The sequence below is a fragment of the Buteo buteo genome, chromosome 11, assembly GCF_964188355.1.
Source record: "Buteo buteo chromosome 11, bButBut1.hap1.1, whole genome shotgun sequence".
Lineage (NCBI taxonomy): Eukaryota > Metazoa > Chordata > Aves > Accipitriformes > Accipitridae > Buteo > Buteo buteo.
Window position 1 is genome coordinate 21,279,284 of NC_134181.1, and position 23,102 is coordinate 21,302,385.

General features: G+C 45.1%; 1 protein-coding gene across 3 annotated transcripts in view; it reads left to right on the forward strand.

Moving 5' to 3' along the window:
- Window positions 1–23,102, forward strand: part of GNAO1 (G protein subunit alpha o1) — a 149,049-nt gene that overhangs the window by 14,080 nt on the left and 111,867 nt on the right. Inside the window, exon 1 of one of the 3 annotated variants that reach the window (XM_075040357.1) lies at window positions 21,354–21,563. The exons of the other annotated variants lie outside the window; for them this stretch is intronic. Coding sequence (XP_074896458.1) covers window positions 21,523–21,563 — 41 coding nt within the window. The 5' untranslated portion in view covers window positions 21,354–21,522. Of the gene's footprint in view, window positions 1–21,353; window positions 21,564–23,102 lie in introns of those variants that run through there. 3 annotated transcript variants of the gene reach the window in all.

Below are 23,102 nucleotides of genomic sequence, written 5' to 3' on the forward strand. Positions count from 1 at the left end.
CACTGCATACGGAATCACCATTTTCACCCAGTATCCCATTCAGACGGCGAGCTATCCCAATGCTCCCCTTGCCTCACAAGGGCTCATCAGTTCACAGCTTCAGTAAGACACCTTTTATGCTCTTACTGTAAGTAAATCAGCCTAGAAAGTCCTTCTTGTGAAAGATATTTGTCACATCTTTGTGAAAGATATTCGTAGCCTCACAAAAGCTCCAGAAGGAGCCTGCCCCATCTTCCTTTCCTCCATAAGTCGTTTCCTCTTTTCCTTAAAAGAGCCTTTCACACAATAAGCCTTTTTCCCAAGAAGATGCTATGTGTTAAGTAACTTAGGAAATAACAAGAAAACGCACCAGACAGTTCAGTGTTTTCTGAAGCCCCAATTGCTTCTGAATTTGAGCAAACCACCTCTCCCATTGCCTTTTGCACCAGTGCCCTTCCAGCTTCAACTAAGTTCCTGCATTGTCTCCTGAAGGAATGGAAATTAAGGCCCCAAATACTTATTTTCTGGACTTGTAACGTCACTTATAAACCAGAAGGAGAGAAATGGCCAGCCTGGCAGAGGTTTGGCACCACCAGTCAAGACAAGAACTTAGTGCAGACAGTGAAATGCAGACAAGAGGCAGAAAGAGACAGAGCTTGATCTTTAAAAGCAGTAGTCAAACGAGGAATCATGATCAAGTTCAGGCTCTGGATAACAAAACAAGGTTGTTTCCTAAGCAGTCATCCAGAAGACTGACAACAGCTTGATACAACAGTGCACGGACTGGACACTGACACCTTTATGTGAACCTTGCTCAAAGCAAGTGCCAAGAATAAGTGGATCAGAGCTGTCAGAGCTGTTAAGGAGGGCAAAGGCTGGCAGGAGAAATGGCAACCCCCCATTCGCAGTGTTAGATGCATGTGGTAAGATGTGACAACAAGAGAATGCCAGCAACAAGAGAGATCCTAGCAAGCGCCCTTATCATGGTAAGTCTTGAAGACTAATTTCCTAAATGAGGCTGCAGAAGCAGGACCCAAAACTCTGCAAGCTAGAAGACAAAATGATACCATGTGGTTTTACCTTCTTAAAATACATCCTTTCATAACCAACACTAAAGCACAGAGGAAAGGGAGAGAAACTGTTTCACTTCAGCTTCAGTTACAAGCAAGCCTTCTCTAATCTCTGATTTATTCTCTCCCAGAAGACTTCCTTATCACACATAGTGGTCCTGACTGTAAGTGAAGAGACACTGGACCATTTGCCCAAAGTTCCTGCAGTATATATCCAACAGCAGTGCGATGAGTGTAAAAATAAATGCAAATGTACATAGGAACAGAAGCAGATCTTATATCCAATAGCAAAGTCATGCTTAATTATTAATGACTGAAGTGCTGTAGTCCTTCGCTTAGTAGCAAAACATACCCTGAATGTCTCTCAGGTTATGTCAGTTTGACAGAGCATCACTGTCAAAGACAATGTCAACTTTTCAGTGATGGATCAAGTGCCATGTGTAAGAGCAAGAAAGGTGAATATTCAAATGAGAATCTCGGTTTCCTCTGATAAAGAGCCACGAATTCCAGGTTCAAGAACTGATTGATGGAAGTTGCCCTTGTCATAGACAAAACGGTAAACAGCTTCAGAATAATGAATTACAAGCAGAAATTGTACTAGTCAGTGATGGAGTAGATCATGGAAAGGTCATTTTGTCCAGCTCTGTCCTAATGCAGAACTCTTCTTGATCACATATTCCTCAGTGTTCTTTGTGCTATACTTGTAGATGACCTAAAGACACCGAGATTTTCACAGTTGTACATCGCTCCTAACTGCAGATAGATTTCGCGTTAAAGAACTTTCTCCAATAGCCTGAAATTTTTGTCCGAAATTTCCTCTTGCTTCTCCTAATCATTTCTCAGCACAGAAGAGCTCTTAACGATACCAGTTGTTGGAGTAGAAATACAAACTGGTGAATCTCTGGGACAAACTGTATCTTTCCTAGCCTTTTTACCAAAGTTTGGATGGAGAAGTTGGTGGGGCTTTCCTTTTCCTGTACTGAAGATTTCCAGTGCAAGAGAGGTTGTCTTCGACCACAGACAGGAATTGTTCAGTCCCCACAATGGAAGGAAGTGGTTGGAGGAAGCAATACCAGTTCAAGGTGGAAGGTTTCGGTGGTTACATCTCAGATCCCTCTTAGTGAATTTGTAATAGGCTGTGTCAAAGAAAGCAATCTCAAAGCTGAAAGAAAAATTACACTGATGGGAAACGCATCTTAAGTAGAGAGGTGGTATCTAGACTGCATTTTGAGTGCTTGCCTGCCAGGAGCTCAAGGCAGCTTTTGGAGATCATGGAGGAGAAATCTAGAAGTGATTCTTTTTAATGCTATTCCAAAGTCTTGGCTGGCTAGGCTGACCCAGCAAAACAGGGACTGTAAACCCACACATGGGTTTTTGTCCTCTGCATTGACAAATACATAGCTCTGCAGTCCTCCATGTCTTATCCGTGTTTCAGAGAGAGCAGTAGAGTTAATAAAGAGACTGATCTTTCGGAAAAGCAGGCTTCAGGCTTCACAGAACAAGGGGTGTTATTTGGCCTCTTGGTGGTTTTCTAAAAGTAGAAGATGCCCAAGAACTCACTGTATCTGCAGCTGGTGCTTGCCAGAAACGCTTGTATGATCTATATGGATGAGTGGAGAAAAGGGGGGTGGGAGGGGGAAAGGCCTCAGAGGGGAAACAGCTGAGGAGATACAAATGAAAATTCAATTAAACAGAAGACAAGGAAAATTCAAACTAGCATTGACGCCCTGCTCAAGGCTGCTGACGAGTCTTGATTTCATCTTTAAACCTAGTGAACAAAAAAGGCAACAGTGAAGAAAACAAATGACCCCTCTGGAAGGAGATAAATTAGATGACCAGGAAGATAAAAACATTCAAATAAGGATCTTCTTCTATGATATGCCTAGGCCTTGTAACAAATTCAACCAGAACAATAGATCTTGGGCTTGTAATGATTCCAAAGCTTGTCCAATGTATGAGATTTTTTTTTTTTTTTTCCTAAAGGACTGAGTTTATTTACCAACTGGAAGACTTGAAATGGACATTTACCTTCTGCCCTCAGTTACGCTGGTATGGGATGTAGAAAGGGATCTGTTGTGGTTGTTCTGGTTGCTACTGGTTTCCTGTTTTGTGGGAGAGGTGTGCAAATGCTCGGTGTCATAAGCTGTTGTAGCAGAGAAGCTGAATGGTCTTTTCTCTCTTCAGATAAACTGTCATTCTTCCAGAAAATGGTTGTCATCAATTTATTTCAGCTTTATTTTGCTCTTTGCCAGCTGTGTGAAGAGCATGTTCAATATAACCAGTCATTCCAATAGCTTAATTTCTCCCATAAGTATTTTGCTTCTTTTGGGATGTCACCACAATCCCATTTAAAAGCCTGCTAATAGTAATTGAAAGCCATTTTAAGCTTGCATGTAGTATCAGGGTTTGAGCTGTGTTTTATTTCTGTAAAACAGAAATAATAGTTAGCTATGACAGATACTAGGAAGCTAAATAACAGCCACTGCTACCACGCTTTTGGAAGCCTACATTGCTAGAAGAAACTCACAGTATAATAGGCTTGACCCAGAACCCAGTGAAATTAATGTGAATCTTCCCAAGGACTTCAGTGGGCTTTCGATCAGGTTCTGAGTGCAAAGTGTGATCAGCAGTGGCACAAAATAATCAGGAACCTTGCCTTTGCAAAGAGGGTGCCTGGGTCTTCAGCCTGTGTTTAAGAGGGATGTTGTTGATCCTTCCACAGAAAGCAAAGGGCAACAGAAGTGAAAAAGTGCCGGCTGGGTTGGACTAACCCGTGTTTAGACCAAGTGGTCTTCTAGACCACTTGCAAAAAGATACCAGCTTTGTTGGGAAGTCGGCTGATGCTATCTGTTCAATTCCTCATTCTTAATTATTTTAGCTGATATCATCTATATGCTAAGTCAATCCCAATGAATGGCGTTTGAAACATCCAGACTGAAGTCATTACATTATCACATTCAGGCCAGGCTTTAAGTAAAAGAGATTTGGCTTGTTCTTTACACTGCTTGGCCCTTGTCCTGAATGAACTGCCATTATAACGGAGGATTATCTGCACTGGAGGTTTTCTTCATTTCCATCAGGAGAAAAAATTTCATTCAGCGCAGCAAGGGCAGCCTGCGATGGCAGGAGGAGATTGGCTGCATGCTGACGCCTTTGTTATCCACCGAGCAGAGCCTGACATCCCCTGACACTGCCGGGGGCTTGGCGAGGGGCTGTTATTTATTTCAGTGTGTGGAACACATTGTTTTCTGAAAGGGAGGAGAATCGGCCCTTTATTGAACAGGAGTCACTGGGCAGCTAGTCACTGAGCTGCAGTAGCTGAGGTTTGTTGATATAGTTGGCTTTTCAGCAAGCGCCTTTGTTGGGCTTATCTTTTCTTTTAGTCTGCACCTCTTTGGTGGTGTTTAAGGTGGATCTAGGCTCTCCCTGTCTTCCCCCCCCCCCCCCCCCCCCGCCTTTTCTAACATAAAAACACAGGGATGGAAACAGAGGGACTCATCTTTTTCAAGCTTAGGAGACTCCATGAGGCCTCTTCCCTGAGATATGTAACAAACTTCCCATATAGAGATACCATCTGTCCTGCCGTGGGTTGCCTTAGTTCAGTGGGTCTCTCCTCCAGTCAGTCTGCAGACCGCGAATGGCCTGTACTGCTCTGGCAGGCGGTGTAAGCTGGTTTCAGGATCACACTACACCCACGCAATAAGGGCTGCTGCTTGCTGGTTTACACCAAAGCTGCAGCAAAGCACTGTGGCCTCTTCTTCTTCACGTAACCCCTTGTAACAACCCCCGTGACACATTTGCATTACAGTGGAAGCCGACTGGTGTAGTAGCCTCACGCCTTCCTAGAGCCTAGACGCTGCGCACATGGTCCGACCCCCCCGCCCTGAGAGACACCATATGAACATAGGACAAACTACGGGAGCACTTTGGAGCAGAGACCAGTCTACACTGAATTCACATAAAAGTTGAGAAGAATCAGGCTTTTGGTTTTGGCATTAAGTGCTGAACCAGTGGCAGTGTAGGTGTGGGAACTAGGAGGAGTTTTTCTCTCTGGTATCAAGGAGACATTAATCTAGCCTTGTGTGACAGATTCATCATAGAATCATCCCAAGTTGGCCCAAGGGGGCATTTTTCAGGGGCTTGATCGTCCCAGAAAAGTCTTCAGTTTGGAAATACAAACCTGGAGGTGAATCAAGAGACACTAGTCTCAGACTGCTCTGGACCAGTGGCTTACAGGGCAGTTCCTCCAAGACACAAACCCAAAAGGGAAGAACAACTGCTTTTCTCTGCCAAATAAATGGAAACCTGGCTACAGGAGTCATCCAGTGACCCTATACACACAGCAGCCTGCTCTTCCCCATGCTTGCTCATCTCATTGCTGCAAGGCTCCAGGTGCAGCCAGTCTGCAGATCAGCCCTCAGGACCAAATGTGCTCTGCAAGCCTGCACCACACTTCAGGGTAGGGGTTGGCATGTGCGTTGTTCATGCTTAAGACTAAATTCAGGTCGCTATCTTGTTAGGGTGGCTGCTAAGGTAAAGATTCAGCGGGCCAGGTGGCTCACCAACCCATTCACCAAGTGTTCTGAGTTCTTCAGCTAAGAGGTTCTGCTATAAATAAATTTTTGCATGGAGGGGACAATACATAAGCATGCAGATTGCTTTTACTCACCTTTTTTGTCCTAGAAACATGTCAACAGTAAAGCAGAAGGGGCGGAGTATTTTGTCATGTGACCATAAGGAATAGCAGTAAAATGCTGTTTGCTGACCAGAATGGAAGTGTGACTTCAAACCCAGAATGAGAGAATTTATGATCTGTAGATTTGTGCTAAGATAACTGATTCAGTGCTTGATGTCTCTGGGAACCTAGTAGATAAATATGCCGTCTCATGGATACCCAAACCAATTTCATCTGATTTTGAACTTTCCATTTCCAGTTGGTTTCTTACATTATGAATGTGTTAAGTAAATCTATCTGTGGGTACTGCAGAACATGGGAAACAGAGCTCTTATCACAGCTGGGGGAGGAGAATAACCTGGGTTTTTAATGCCTGCACAGAACAAACTGGAAGCATCCTAGGCCTGTCCAGCCTAGCTGAGGTGTGGAGGGCTCCTTTGGAGAGTTCAGGAATGGGAAGGGGAGCCTGTCCCAAAGGCCAGAAGTGTGCCAGTGCGCAGTCCTGCGCGCAGGAGTCAGCTGCAGACATGGAGATGCAGTCAGGCTGTGCAAGACAGCGTATTCCACACTCCAGGAAAGCCAGATTGGGGTCCAGCAGCTCAGCAAATTCATGAAGTTTCAAGGAAGATTTTATCCAGAGGTGCCATTGGATTATTTGTTGGCATTACTCTGACCAAATTTGCTTTGTTGCCATAATAGTAAACATGGTACATGTGAAACTCAGGGCCATGAGCCAGTATAAAGGGATAAGATAATGGATGTTGCTTGAGCCTTTTACCGTCTTTGTAGTTAGAGCAGTTATTGGAAGGCACTAATCCGTCTCTGCTGATTATCGACCTTTGAATGAATCCTCATACACTCTCCAGCAGCAAAACTTGTGGGTTTTCAGGCTCAGTAAAGCTCAATAGAACCAAGACCTTGTCATTTATTTTCACTGTTACTATTATTTTTCTATTTCAAAGCAGAGTTTTCTGTTGCGAATTCCCCACTGTTTGATCACAAAAGCAAGCAAGGGAAATTGTTATTTTTCACCCTGAACCTTTTGTCCTTTTTACTTTTATAATCCACGTGAGACGACTTTGCTGGTCATTAGCCGAGTTAGTAAAGCGAGCTTTCTTTGTTGGGCGATAGCAGGGAAACATCAAATGTCTGGTTCCATGGTAGCAATTTGCTCTTGAAATAAAGCAAGCGTTGATAAGTTGCTACCCTCAGCTATATTTGTCCTACTAAATAAACATCATCAGGATTTGAGCACAAATACACGTTGTTTTGCTCTGTTTAGCTATTCTGAGATTGTGTCAGGCTAACAAAATTTCCTCCACATCAGATAGACTTGTTCTGTCGCACTCTCGTTTTGCAGATGATGTGTGTTTCTGCATACCTAGCCAAGGATGTATTTTTTTAGGCATTGATCAGCACAGCAAATACCCCTGGAAATGCATCCCATTAATGCAAAGCAGTGCGTGCTTTTGGTGGGTTTGTTTTTTAGAGGCCAAGGTTTCTATCAGTGGAATGATTTACCTCTGTGCTGCCTTGGAACGCCGGATTTCCTTACTTAGAAGGAACTGTGGTCTGCCAGCACAGGGCATGTGGGGGACATCACACCCTTGGTGCCCGCACTGCCTAGCCAACTTAAGGACAGCAATTGATATGTGCTGGCTTAAGCAGGCCAGAAAAAGCCCTGAAGATCTGTCTTTGAGAGAAAGATTCAGTTTTCCAGGATACCCATAAAAATGGTCATTAACCATTTGGCGATCGGCTGTTCAGCTTCAAAGTGAAACTCCTCATTTGAACCTCACAAAATCAGGATTGTGCTTCTTCCCTGACAGGCAGCAGGACCCAAAATAAAACAAAGCAGCAGCAGGACACCAAGCAAAACACGACAGTGACACTTGTACCACTTGGAGCAGTGGAGCCACTGCTAATTTGGGCTGGAAGATCAGAGCACATGGCAAGAGATGGTTGATGGGTTCAGCAGATAAACATACTGGGTCAGCCCCGAGCTGCAGGTGCTGCACACTCTGCAGCAAGGCAAATCACAGCAGAAACAGGCAAATTCCACCCCTTCACCATCACTAAATTTCCCATAGACCTTCCTAGAGAATTCAAAGGGATTACACAGCTCCCAGACCAAATTCTGGCATTTAATGGGGGTTTCAGCTGTTTTGACATGCTGCAGGATTTGCAGTGTGCATTGCTCTCCCAGCTCGCTTAAACAAACGGATATCTGTACTCAACAAGTTGGCTGCCCCACCTGCTGCGCACCTGAGACCCAGAGAAAACGCTTTTCTTCACACTCCTGATTAGCAGTAATTAGATAAGGGAAGTTCCCAGTGATGGAGGAAGTCTATCCTCCATGGAGAACCATCCGGTGGAAGTTAGTAAGGGAGCAGGACAGCTCTATTACAGTGATTAACTCAGGGGTTTGCCCGAGCGCACGCAAACTGTAACCTGACCAAGATCCCATCGTGCTTAGGAACTGTACATCCAGCACAGTAAGACAGTGTCTGCTGCAGAGAGACATATGTTCTGGCTGATTTTCCCCTCTCTTTCTAAACCTCCAGATTAACCAAATCTTGCCTTGAGCAGCAGAAACGGTGAGTTCCAGCTTCAGGGAGTTTCGTCTCAAGAGTGAGCACTGGTCTGGTTCCTCAGGGGTACGTGCCCATCCCTGAGTGAGGCAATGGGGAGGGTTTCTTTTGTCTACCCTGTCTTGTATTTTCATAACATTTCTAGGAGCTCAGTGCCTTTGAGACATCTAGTAGACTTGGCAAAATTGGCCAAGAAACTGAAACATTACCAAAAGAGGGGCAGGAGGATCACGCAGGAGCATACGAGCGGACATGCAGCAGGTGATGCACCAACCTGGGGATCTTGAGCAGACTGAGAAACACATCGGGGGAAACTATCACCTGGCTTTCCAAAACCACTGGACAAATATTAAACCTAATTACTTGTAGGCAAGTAGACATACTAAAGCCACTCTGAAAACATTCTGCACTGAAACATTTTTTTTGACGAGGAAAACTAATTCTGGGCTTACTAACCAGTTTCAGTAAATAGAATCACACTGATGAACAGACACTGCTTAATTGCCATCTATAAGATAGCTGGGGAACTAGAAAACAGGAGCTGAAACTCCAGGCTCACAGCCCCCTTCTTAGCGCCTCCCCCTCCGTTTTTCCTGAAAACCAGAAAAAAAAGATAAGATCCACCTTCTGGCAGAGATCAGTTACATACTGCTTTTTAGCAGAGTTTCGGTATATTATTCTCCAATTTAGGCCAAATTCAGAAGTGAATCTGAAGATGGTTAAGATGCATGTCAGAAGGAAATTGGTCAGAAAATGGATGTCGAGTGGGCGTGAGTAGCACTGCATAGTGTAACTCACAACACTTTGGCACTCGGTGGGAGAGCAAAATTGGTTTAAGTGAGAATAACTTACATGGATTTGGGGCGGGGGTGGATGTAGAAGTACAAACTCTGAAAATGGCCTTTTTCTTAGAGGAGAAGAAAAGGAGAGGCCAGGAAGGGATCTGTTTGTGGTGAGAAGGGAGTACCAGCTCCCAGGAACAAAGGGTCCTGTTTGCAGGATGTGCCCTGAGGAAAATGCAGATCTGTTCCAATCTCCCAGAGCTCCCTCTTTCTACTCTACTTTTCTGCTGTCCTGTGAGCCACCCTCCCCGCCAGCCCCACACCCAAGCAGAGTGCAGAAGGATTCATTTAGGGTTTGTTGATTAAAACAAAGCCACGGAAGAGCGCTGCCAAAGCTGGAGGCAACTGGCAGACCCCAGCCCATGCAATTTCATTTCGTAGTTTCCTAAGAGAGGGAATAATGCTCAGTGCTGATTGCTTTGGAGTAAAAAAAGAATAATTGCTGTAGTAACAGAAAAATGTGGAGCTTAGATTTTGCGTAGATGGCTTATTAGGTCAGAGCTAGAACACGCTTTGATTTGTATTCTTGATGATTGTACACGGGCACTAATTGGCCAAAGAAGCAAGGGATCTTTGTTGCTTTTGTAGTTTAATGAGGAAAATATTGTGTAATGTGATGATTATTTTCTAATCAAAAAGCAGAGGAACAGAATGGGAAAGAAAACCTATGAGTGAATAAAGACTGTAATTTTAATTAATATTTGCTTGTGCTAGTCAGTTGCTCTGTTCTATAACCAGTTGTTAGCCCTAAATATGCCCTAATGTTATATAATTATTATATAAATTAATATTTAATATTATGCTTAATATCATAGAAATATTTCCCTTAATTTGCTAAGCATTTTGCCTATGCATACTTTTACTCCCATGTATGGGCCCATTTAAGTCAACAGGACTGCTCAGGGACTAAAATGAGGCATTAGGTTTGCAGGATTGGGATCTTTTGTGTCCTGTGCTTGAATACAGGCAAATCATTGCTGATGTTTGTAAAAGCAATACATAGTCTCTCTATGGGAGAGCCTGTGTTCTGGAAAGTGAGGCAGAGACATTTGCTGATCCAATTTGGAGCCAGAGTCTGTCCTCACTTAAATCCAGCGGTGCAATTCCCCGCAATCCAGTGGGATTACCCCACTACCCAACGGTAGCATATTTTGTTTAATGAGTGATTTGCTTTGATGTGGCAAGACTGAATGGATAGATGAGAATAATACCTGTTCAGAGCATTTTTATTACTGAATCTCAAAGCACTTCACAAAGTGAGACCAATATGATTGCTGCATTCTACAGGTGGGGAAACTGAGGTGAGAAGAGGCTGAGGGACTGGCCTGTGCGTCTGGCAGCACGTTGGCCAAGCCAGGGGTCAAACCCAGAGGGTCTCCCATCCCCTCCTTCCTCCGCCTCCTAACCCCTAGTCCTCACTTCCCAAAACATGTTCCCTTTCAGCAAGCTCAAGGTACGTGCTCATGTCTTCACACTTAGTGCCTCTTGGAGGGGGGCTTTGTAGCTCTCAGCAACTGGCCCTTTTGTCCCACAGAAAGGCAGAGCTGTTTGCAAAGCTGAGCCTAAGGAAGAGAGTAGGGTGCCCAACACACTGCTGTATTTCAAAGAAGTGCGAAGGATCAGAAGCAATAAAATGCAAGTGATCCCTGCAGCATTTGGAAGAACAGGTTGGTGCCTCTCTGGGTTGGAAGGACTGTTTGTCATGGTCGCTTATGTTGTCAGGAAATATTCAGCATGACTCTTTGCTACCTTTGAGTCTTGGAGGAAATGAATCTGATTCACTGAGCTTTCACATTACATACTACTGTGGAGCTGTGGCTAGCCTGAGAGCCTCTCAGTGATAACCTGCTGGATCTTAAGTAACAAAAAAATCGCAATCCCCCTTTGAAGCATAATCTAAGTAAATATTATTTGAAATGAAGAAGAAGCAGAGTTGGTCATATTTAAAACAGGCATAAGGGATTATGCATTTCAGTTTGACACCCAAAATTTTGGAGCAGTCAGTGAACATAACTAGACCTTTAGTATATAAAATCAATAATATTATATAGTATAATACAATTTGAGCTTGGTGATTTGTTTCTTTAAAAGAAATAAATTATAATGTTAAGATTCTGTGGCTCTACTCCCGTAATTTCAGTGCTCACTATACTCAGAAGCCACTGCAAGGTTCCCGCTCCTGCTCTTGCTGCAAGTCTCATGATACCTCCTGGATCTTCCTTAAAATCCCCTGAAGGCACATGAATTTGGGAGACCTCAGTTCCAGGGCTTTTTGGGGAAAAAAAAAAAGTCATCTTCTAGCAGCATAGAAGTTGACGGTGGACCCATAAACCTTAAAAATCCAAATATAACTAGAAAGAAGTATGTGTGTTCATCATACTTTAAAATAAGAGATTTGAAAAATGCAATTTTTATATGCTTTAGAGCAGCAATTTCATATTATTCATCTCTTTAAAGACCTGAAAATCTGCAAAACATCTAATAATCAAGATTTTTTTTTCTGACTGGTGTACGTACCATTGCCAGTGACCATGGCTGCATGGTCGTTACATGTTTCATCCCTCCCTGAAAGTCTTGTGCCTTGAACCAGCATATGTCCCATGGAAAAGGGCACAGGTAATCCTGCTCAAGGCAAGAGATCCCTCGTTCTGGCTTTTTGCTCTCTTGGTCTGGAAGTTGCAAAATTTAATTTTTGGCCCTAAAAATGAGCAGACCAGAGCCTGCATACCCCCCAGGAACAGAGCCGTTGCATAAACATGCACCATTTGCAGACAGACATTTTTTGAAATTGCTCTTTCAGAGTATGATTTCTTCCCTGTAGCCCTTAAGTCACTAACATGGGAGTGGTGCCTGCCAAAAAAAACGGTTTTAAAAAAGAATGGAGGGGAAGGAGAAGAAATATCATCTCCTTTGCTGGCATTTCATAGAGGGCATGCCCTCTAAGAGGCAGAGCCAGGGCCAGGACTGCTTATACTAACAGAATGGGGCCAACTGCCCCCTGCGTTCTTTGCAACAACACAGTATTTTCCTTATAAAATTGCAGAAGTGTTGATTATCCAGATTCAGTAATAGCAATAGTTATTTACTGAGGCTTGCTGCTTTCCTGCTTGAGTAGGGTCTGGAGCCCCAGTGGAAACATTCATCAGCGGGTTTGACAATGACAGTCCGCTGCGGGGCTTTCAGAGCACAACAAAGATTTCTTCACAGCTTTGAGTGACCAGAGCTGGCTCCCACTATAGTACAGATTTGACAAAGGCAAAAGCAAACAGAGTCACTCGCTAACACGCATTTCTCTTTCTGTAGTGTATTTCTTTCTCTGTCCTTCTCATAGCACTTCATACAAGATAGGAAAGTGGTGTTGCCTGCATTTTACAGAGGGGAAACCGAGGCCCAGAAGGGGAGAGCGACTTGTATGAACATTTTGGCTGATGACTGTCAGAACAAGGAGCAGGAGCACTGGCCAAGTCCTAATTCCCTGGCAGACCCATGCATTCATCCAGCTGTAGTGAAAGCCACTCTATTTCCATGCACTTGAACTGTGAGTTATGGGCAGAAGGGGAAATAGAGAGGGCAGTGCAAAATTTTATACCCCCGTTTCAGTATCTGCCAAGCCTCTACCTTCTTCGTCCTTCACCACATCATTTACCTTGGGGACAGGCTGCATGCATGCCAACACAGTGTACTTCGGGCACCATGCATATGCATACCAACCAGGCTCCAGTTTCACTTCGCACAGGCTTTTCTCCAAGCAATTTTTGCTGCTGTTGTTGTTGCAAAACATTTTAATTAATCAGGAATTTTAATTAATTGTAACCCTGCTGAAAATGCCAAGACAAAAACACAAATATAAGGAGACAGTTGCTCAGGTCAGAGCAGCCCATCTCCAGTTAGCTGTGCTCGCTCTGAGATCATACAGTGTAATTACAGACATGGGCACAGGGAAAGCACTGAATTCTGAACAGCATTTTAATGTCATAGAGAAATATGGTGGTGTTTTTATCAAGTCAGGAAGCCTGTTTTGAAGCTCTGATGGTGACACTGGGTTGGCATACTGTTAACTGGAAAGCCACATCCCAAAAGGATTGCAATGACCTTTTTTCTAGTTCTTCAACTGCTTCAAACAATCAGTTTCACTAAAGCACTTAAAATGTTCTCTGTTTTTATGAAGCTGAAAATCAGGTCGTTTCCAGACTGATTTCCCTTGCAATGAATGAATTAGCATGGCTGCATATTTCCACCTTTGGCCGAGCCGCTTTGCAGGGCCACGCTGTACACCTTGGGATGTTAATGGCTGACAGAGATCCCCTTCTTGCTCAACATGTCTAGACAAGAAAATAATCTCATCCCGGCTTTGTTACTTGTCATTTGGCCACAATGCCCAGCAAATTGTGGCTCCTTTGGTAGTGAAGTAATTGAGGTTCATCTGCCCAGTGATATGAAGGCCTGGACCAGCCAGCACTCAGCACACAAACTGATTCAACTTTCTGAGCCTGAAAGTAATTTTCTACCCTCTTAAGATGGTTTTATGCCTTGGTGCACAGTCTGAACAACGTCCAGCTCACCATGAATAATAGATTCCGAAAATCCGTAAAAGCTTTATTTATTTAAACACCTAAATATTTAGAATTTGTTCATATCATTGGCATATTTACCCCACTTTCCCTGCAGTAAAAGGTCTCAAAAGGGTTTCCACCTTGTAAACCTGCTGCGAGCAGTATTTACAATCTGTTGCCTGACGTGCGTTTAGGGCCCACAAGTGAAGCAAACAGGATTTCACTCTCAGTGAGTCTGCAGTCCTGCCCCTTCTCTTTCTGGAGAGCTAGATGGATGGGTTGCATTCTCATCATACAATCTCCTCTTTAGAAAGCTAATGACAAAGCCACGAGGGTTTTCAGGGTCTTTGCTCACAAAACAACTTCATTCCCCAGTTTTCTTCCAAATGCTGCAGTGGTGCTCATGTGAACCAGTGCAGAACATGGAAATCTGGGTTCAGCTCATGCCTTTTCCACTAACACTCTGCTGCTTTTTCTCACCATTTCCCCACCCACCACGGCACGTGCTGTGTCCGGCTGGAGAGCAAGCTCATCTGCACAGGGAAAGCCTCTCACTGTGCGCTCGGGCTGTGCTCTCTTGACCATGGCTGCCTTTCCAGGCTCGGCTCAGACCTAGCGATAAGCAATTTGGAGGCTTAGCAATAAGCAGGTGCAAGATTCCAGTTACTCGCTAAAGAGCAGAGGGGATGGGTGGGGGGAGAGGAACTGTGCCCCATCTCAGGGCTTTCTTCCTCTGCAATAACTGGTGTTTTCTTCTGAGCTCTGCGCTTGCTCGTGGGGCACAGCGGGCCAGGTCAGCCACATCCCTGGCTGCATCTGAGAGCTTTGAGATGAACTTCAACAGGAGCAGGACCAGAACTGTTTTCATGCACTGAGACTATTTCTTCTCTTGCTGTTACTAATGTAAATCCAGAGCTCCGTCGACCTCAGCAGTGCTGCTTTGGAGGGTGAAAGCAAGGATAGCCACGTGCTATCGCCTGGGGCTGATGGTTTACTCAAATTGATGAGCTCCGTCTGAAGATAGCTTTAAGTGACTCAGCTCTCAATCTGTTTAGACCAGCTTCATGGATTGAGGTAGAAATTGAGCCTGAGTAAAGTTACTCCTCATCCCCCAGGTTATGCCTGGAAAGCAACACTTTCCCTGTGTACATTTCATTGTCACAAGTGGTACCTTAATGGCAAAACCCCCTGGCTCAAAACTGCTCGGTTAATCATTTCTGTCATCTGAAGGCAAGGCTGTGCACTTCAGGGTTTTCCTGTACTACAGGATTATTGCGCCGATTCTGCAGACCACGGTTACTGCCTGGCATCCTTAGCTGAGCCGATTCCTCCCAACACAGCCCATGTGAGAGTATCTACACCACTGGGGCTGTCCATGCCTTCCGCTGCAGGAGAGGCAGCTTGTTGGACTAGCTGTGTGTTACATGGGCACAGGCAGCAGCTGAAGCTGAGCTCACTCAGCCCTTCTCCTCCACCATGTGCCACGGATACAGGCAGAGAGGGAGCTGAGTGTGTGTCAGCAATGGGATCCCTGGGAAAAGGTGTCTAACTGCAGGATTAGTCACAACAGAAATTGCTGTGGCAAGCACTGAATATCCCTTGGCTCTACAGAACTTTAACTTGATGGTGGAGATGTAGGGGAGAGGCTGGAGCTGGTATTGCGACCGGGGAGCAAGCCAGCAGGTGATTTGCCCTGGACAACGGGTGCAGGGAGCAACCCCTACCAGGTTCCTGCTCCCTTTTCCAAGCAGGTACAATAAAATACAGTCACGTTTAGCATACTGTTAAACAGCAGAACACTTCCCATGTATAGGGAACACCACGGTGAAATGCAAAGGAAGCCTGGAAAAGGAATGGCAACACTAAAAGCGAGGTCCTGAAGAGCTGAGGGACAGGAGAGGAGACAAGATGCTCTTGCTGCAGGATCCGTTAGAGATGCAGAGGAGGGACTTTCGGTTTAGGCTGGTTTAGGTAGTGCAGGCTGCGGACGTTCCTATCCTGGCAGGGGGAGATAAGGAGAAGCATAAACAGGAGACCAATTTCCTAGCAACCACCCCTTCTACCTGGCAGAGAAGCAAGCTGGGTTAGAGAGCAGACAGCAAGGGCTGGTGTTGGAGGTACCCACCCAGGCCCACATTTCTAGGGTGCCTTAGGCACAGAGCTCTTTTTTCTGAGGAAAGCACTTTACATGTAGAGACACTCCTGGCTTTAAGGGGAGTGTCCTCTGCAGCACAGCTTCCACAGCTGGGGGCCTTTGCTTTTTTAGGTGTGACAAACAGGAGCTAATCCGTGGAACACCCCAGCCACAAAAGTGATTCTGGTTTCTGACTCTTGGACAGGCAGGCGCACCTTGTGCCAGGTGTGATTTACTGTGCAAGGCCAGCCAGTGTCCTGCGAATTCATGCTGAACGAACCTAAGCTCTTGCTCTACACGAGGAAAAGCTGATCATCGTATTTTCCTATGGTCACTTCTCCTCTTCCTCCTCCCCCATGTAATCTCCACTCATTGTCTCTTCTTCTATTACTTTCTCAATCTTCATGTTTTCTGTAAAAATTTTTTGTTGGTGGTTTTCCCTATACTTGACAATTTTCTTCCTCTAAACCTACCTTTTGTTTTTCTAGACATTTTGGGGTTTCTAATATTTTTCCTCCTTAACAGTTTTTTTCCTTTCCTTCCTCCTTCCTGTTTTCTTTTGCCACAGGTTTTCACAGCTCTTACAGCTCCATTATCCTCTCCCAGACTTCCCGGGAGGGACTGGAGCATACATCCCACTTGCCTTCCAAATGTTGACAAGACAGTTTTGGAGAATGAGTGACTGACAGACAAACACCAGCCTCAAATACTCTGAATGCTCTGTTACTAATAGCTTTATTCTTGTCAACACAGTAAGCAAAATAACCCTTGAAAGGGATAGGCCATATTTTTAGCCAACCTTAAACTCAGCTTCTAAAAAATAGCTTTCTGCTCAGCTGTCTGTCTCCCTCCCTGGGTTCATGTTCCCCAAGCAGATAGAGGACTGCTTTTCACTTTGACCTGGTAGGGATGTGTAATTAGACCCTTGGAAGTGTGTTTTCTTCAGACACCTTGCAATGCTGCGTAGGTGGGACCCTGAAGCTGACCCGCAGCTTGTAGCTGAGTAGGAAGTAGGAGGCAGGAGAAGCTCATCTGGGGCTTTGCTGCATGTTTGGTCCCATAACTTGGAGCTGCACAAAGGAACCAAAAGGGGTGACATTTGAACCCTACTAAAAATAATTAATTGATAACAGAGCGCCAGGGTTTCCCCACCAGTTGCAGTCACCACCAACCTCTGATCTTGATTATTTCAATGTATCTTGAAGGAGTTAAAATTTAGAACAGCTTAGGGAAGATAAATAAGGATGTTTCTGTACTGGCCTCAGATGTGCCTGACCTTGCCTTCCTCCTCTCCTATTGGTCTTAGGACAAGCCAGATTAAGGAGTGATGTCTTCCAAACAGTCTTCAGTTTGTTAAGCTTGTAAACAACAGCAAGGGTGGAAACCATTGCAAGATGGATAAAGCTTAAAACCGCCGGCTGGGATTTCCCTGGGACGTGCTTGTAAGGAACGCGTGCTAGTTAACAGGGCTAATTCATTGTGGGGCGCTTGTCTCCCGGTTCTCCGTGCAGTTCCTCTTCCACCCTGGTCGCTCAGGTGCCCTGCTGCTCGCCAAGGCCACTGCAGCCTTCAAAAAGCAGGCTCCCCGTGGGACGTTACTGGGGACGAGGAGGGGGACCTTCCCCTGGGAGGAGGCACAGGGGCTGTGGCTCTGGAGTCCCAGCCCAGCTGTGAAAGCTCAGCAGCGTCGCTTCAGCCAGGCACCCCACGCTACCTGCCCTTGCGGCAACCGGGCTCCAGGCAGCACTTTGACACCCAGCCAAAACGATAGCATTTCAGCTTTGCTGTAGCCTGTCTTCTTACAGCACTTCGTGTCAACACATCCTTCGTTTGAGCGGTGCAGGATTGGAGGCAGCATGCTCAGCAAGGGGTTTGTGCTCGCTGCTCTTTTAGGCTGGAAAGAAGCGAGGGATCATCAGGGTTGGGGGGGCTGGTTTGTTGCTGGTCTGTTTGGGATTTTTTCCCCTCCTCCCTCAATAGGGACACAAATCGAAAATAATTCTGCAGTGGCAGCGTTAGAGGCTGCTGCGTTTGAAGTGCTCCCATTCATTTGTAAGGGATGACTTGTTTATGGCTGTCACGGTTTAACCCCAGTCGGCAGCTAAGCAAAGCACCACGCAGCCGCTCGCTCACGCCTCCTCACCCAGTGGGATGGGGAAGAGAATCGGAAAAAAGTAAAACTTGTGGGTTGAGATAAAGACGGTTTAATAGGACAGAAAGGAACAAAATAATAATAATAATAAAATGACAATAATAATAAAAGAATTAGAATGTACAAAACAAGTGATGCACAATGCAATTGCTCACCACTCGCTGACTGATGCCCAGTTAGTTCCTGAGCGGTGATCCCTCCCAGCCCCACTGCCCACAGTTTATATACTAGACATGAGGAATACCCCTTTGGCCACTTTGGGTCAGCTGCCCTGGCTGTGTCCCCTCCCAACTTCTTGTGCCCCTCCAGCCTTCTTGCTGGCTGGGCATGAGAAGCTGAAAAATCCTTGACTTAGTCTAAACACTACTTAGGAACAACTGAAAACATCAGTGTGTTCTCAACATTCTTCTCATACTGAACCCAAACATAACACTATACCAGCTACTAGAAGGAAAATTAACTCTATCCCAGCCAAAACCAGGACAATGTCAAAATAGCTCTAAAGCAAGTATTATGATGCAAATGGAGAGGTACAGCTTTTTCTTCTACGGACTAACGCTAAAGCTCTCAGTGCAGGGGGTGAAAAGCAAGACCACTAGCTTAGGAAAACAAAGCGGGATTACAGAAGTGAATTTGCTGCATCTGAACTTAGTAATGAGGGATGCCATCAAAAATTAACAAGCAGCCATATAAACAGCACCATGTAAGACATGGTGTTGAGCACAGAGTGAGCATGCAGTGGGCTGCTAAGTGCCCACATTGTTTTTATTGGCTTTCAAACTGAGGAGGTGTTTTTCCTGACATGATCTGGTCCTGCTCCCAGTGCTATTCAGTATTGCCATTCACATTTGGGGTAGTAGTATAGGAAGAGTACAACTCAGAAGAAGATACAGCTCAGAAATAGTGGGGAGGAGCTGCAAGGGCTGAGGAAGACAGCATCAGAAACAGTGCTGCTGAAATGGCCCAGTAAAAACAATTAGGTGAAACTCAGCAAGAAATATAAGAGCATTTAGGAGGCAAGAACTAGATTGTCCCAGAGCTGCAACTGTCCTGTATGTGCTTCACCCAAGTTAAGCCAAGTTCTTATGTAGGTACAGTCCGTACCGTACCAAGCAGGTGCTCTTCAGGAACCAGACTCAGTGCTTTGGAGCCAGGAGCCCAGATCTAAGTGAATACAGCAAAGGAAACCTGCCCTTGCTGACTACAGGAGCTGTAGCATTTCCTCTCTGTGAAATACCCTTTATCTGCTGTTCTGCACAGGCGTGGCGCAGAGCGGACATCCTTCCCCAAGCATACTCTGCTTTAAGATGCCACAGCTGCACTTCCACTCAGGAGGAGGATGGCAAACCATGTCTACTGGTTATCGAAGGACTGCTGGGAAGGGCTTTTCCCTCCAACCTAAGAGGCATCTTTTCTGCTAGCAGGGCTTTTTCTAGTCCTTTGGCAGTTCCAGCTGGATATGGAAAATCCAGCCCAGCTGCAGACTTTAAGACATTGTTTTAGGACAAGACCTGTCAGGAGGAATGAGGCATTTTGATGGCGAGTCATTTATGCTGTGACTATCACGTGTGCACAGGAGAGGCTGTGTTTGCCTTTGTGCCTGCTGTCCTTTCTGTATCTGAAAAAAGCAAGAACCAGTGCAGTGTTTTCCATTGGCCATTCAGCATTGAGTGTACCAATAATAGCACAATCACATAGTCAGAGTTTAGGGGAAGGGACTGTGTCTTCTTCGCAAGGGACAAGGCCCTAGCACTCCAGGGACAATGTTGCTACTCACATAATGAACAGAATGTGACAGTCCTCCGGAAGTTTCTCTGGTTGCCTTTGCTCTTGGCATAAAGCATTGGGGCCGGTGATACCTGTGGTATGGGAATGTAAATGTGAAAGGCAGGTCAGCATTCATATGCAAAAGCTTCCTCTAGTTTAAGAGAAAAGGTCAGAAGAAGTTTCTTCAACCTTCAAGAGAGTGGTGGGGTGAGGAACCCCAGTTGCTCATTTTGGAGAGACTGTCAGCTCTAGCCCATGGTGACAGGCAAGTGGGTCTAGTTGGAAGCCAGCTCTGCAGAATTAAGACACCTTCCCTCCCCCAAATCAAGGAGAGGTTGAAGAAGAGCTTTTGGAGGACAGGGTGAGATGCATTCAGACTTCACAGGTCAGATCAGTTCATGATGTGATGTAATTGATTGCATTGCAGGGAGTGCTTTGGGAAGCCCCATTGCTCTTGAGTTTTGCAGTGAACAAAACCCCAAACCCCACATCTGGCCACAAAAATCCACTTTTTCCTGTCTGACAGGACACCCATCCTGTTTGTAGCGCATGCATGAGGACAGGACACGTTGCCCAGACCATTAAAGAAAAGGAAGTTATATCGGAGGATGGTAGGGCCAATTTCTGTGCTGAAACTTGACGGACATCCATGCTGCAGACCTCCAGCCAAATTCTCTGCTGAAGGACTGCCAGGTTCAGCAAATATATGGAACCAGGTCTATATGTAGGTGTGAGTGAGCATGAGTCCTCAGAAGCCAAATGATGAAAGTTCACCCAGTCAGAGACTTTTGCCACCATGTTTCTTCAGTGGATTTTTACTCATGACGGGTATTTTTCATTTCTCTGACCACTCTCTGGTTTTCACCCCCATTTCCTATATATTCCCCATTTGTTCCCCCCTCCTGTTGTTTTCCTGAGCATTTTCTAATGCTACAAATCCAACAGTCCTGAAGTTCTTGTTGAACTTCTGAACCCACCCTGTTCGAGTGGGTGCTAAATCAGGCAGGACAAGTCAAGCGAGTTCTAATTCTGATGATAGCAATTGTGCTTTTGGAAAATAATTGACAAACATTCTGCATTTAGACAAAGCTTGTCTAAGGGAGAGAGAATGCTTATATTCTGCAACTCTGGTCTGCAGAGCACCAGTGTTCGAGTAGGACATTTTAATAACATCCTTCACGGACAAGTGTTTTGCTTGGAAGCCTTTTTTCCTCCCTCCACTCAGACAATTGTCAGCGAAGGGACTCACAGGGAACAAAATGGAATTAAATCTATTCAGAAAATTAGAACAGTCTGCATTTCTTTCTTTCTGTGCTGGATTCATTACTAGCGGGGCTATAATCTGCATTTTTTTGCCTGAAGCACACTCCCACTCTTACCTTTTCACAGTGATGCTGCTATTCTCACAGATAAACAGGTCCTCCCTGAATGGATTATAGCTCTCAGCCAAAGGCAGGCTGATGACAAGGGAAAAACAAACAAATGCATTCCCAGGGCCCAATCCAACTCTTCAGGAAGAAAATAGAAACCCTCATAGATTTCAGTAGAGTTTCTATCTAGCCCTTCACAGTCCCTTTGCTGACAGCTAATTGCACGGGGCCCAAGAAATTTGGGCTGTAAGGATTCGGCGTCGAGTACATTGTGTCTTTCCATCATCCAGCAGGTAGCTCAGGGGGATCGAGCCCATGGTTCCCCCCCAGAGCCGCACTACCCACCGGCTTCATTTGAACTCGGACATGTTTGCTTGCCGTGTGACGTGATGCCTTCTGCTGCCGCAGGTTTGCAAGGGTTTATGAAACTGTGAGTTCCTGGGTGGACAAACTGGTGGAAAGAAAGATCCAAACTGCCAAAGGCAGTGACTGAAGGGAGCGGGGTGGCAAGGGGCAACGCTGAATGAGCCAAGACTGACATTAATATTCACGCTCCGAGAGAAGGAGAGTGAGTAAAATAATGAAATGAGGGGCAATTGAAAGAAAAACAAGCCAGAAATATATATGTTGAGATAGGAAAGTACTAGGGAGGAGACAGGAGAGATCTGAATTGAATGATCAGGAAATCTTGTTGGTTTTGAGGTGGAAATAATCCTCTGAGATGAGGCTGTTGCCCCGAGCCCTGGCCGGAGGGTCTGCCTGCCTCCTGCTCACGCACTCATTGATCTGTGTCACTTGCGCTGCTACTGGTACATCTTTCCATCCCGGCTATTTAAACAGCTAGTTGCTTTTTATCTCTCCCATGTTATTTTCATTTCTCCCATTTTATTTCTGTGTGCTTCTACAGCTGGGGACCAGTGCTTTCAGTGGTAATAGGCTCACTATTGCTTTGAATTAGGACTTTTATCAGCCCACTGTTCCTGTAATTTACCGTGGTTTAGAGTGATAATGAGGATTTGGGTATGTAAAGAAACCCTAAAGTACACATGGAAATCAACACAAGGGAGTGCAACTCTGAGCCTTGGGCATTAGTGACTATGAATGGGTGAGTGAGTGCTTAGCACAGGAAACCAAAACAGGGGAGACAAAAAGCCACACATAATCTTCCTGGGCTGGCAAATGCTGTTTATCTTATTTGTTTAAATGACTGGAGAACAGAAAGCTTTGCTTTGCTTTCCTTTTGTTGCTCTGTAGCTGTGTTACAGTTCAGCGCAGTTGCTTGCATGACTTTGGCAAGGAAGCCATCCTGGACTGGCCCAGTATGGGACTGGGAGGTGGTCTGGAGAGTCCAGGAACCGTGGGCATGTGTCCATCACCTCACCACGGAAACCAAAAGAATCGAAGGATTGCTTTAGTCTTGTTATGTCTGAAGAACCACAAATAAAAAACAAGGGGAGGGGAAGTTCTTTAAGATTAATGTTCTTTTTGGGTAAAAAAATGTGAAATGCTTCCTTGCCAGGGATGGTTTTTAGCAACAAACATCAACTGTGGTCACAAATAATCCTGCCGGTGGATATGTGCGCTCTGAGTGGACAGCAGCATAACGGCACGTGCAAGTGGGGTGGAAGCGCGTTGGTTTGTTACCAGATTCCATAGCAGTGCAAATCATTTGTAGCATTTTTGGCACTCAATTAGTGCTCCCATCTATAATTTCAGAAGCTTCATTCTAAGTGGGAGGAGGGAAATACATCAGGCCTGTTATTTCTGCTGGCAACACTGGTACTAAAAATAACTACGTGAATGACATTATGAAAGCTGTATTTGAGTTCGTCAATAGATAAATTTTGACTGGACAGCAGGAAATATTTCTAATGATGAAATGTGTTACACTGTGGATTATTATTCCTGGAGAAGAGGTGAAAACCTCCTTGCCCGGCAGCTTTTAAAGGGAGGATTTAGGAATGAAAAG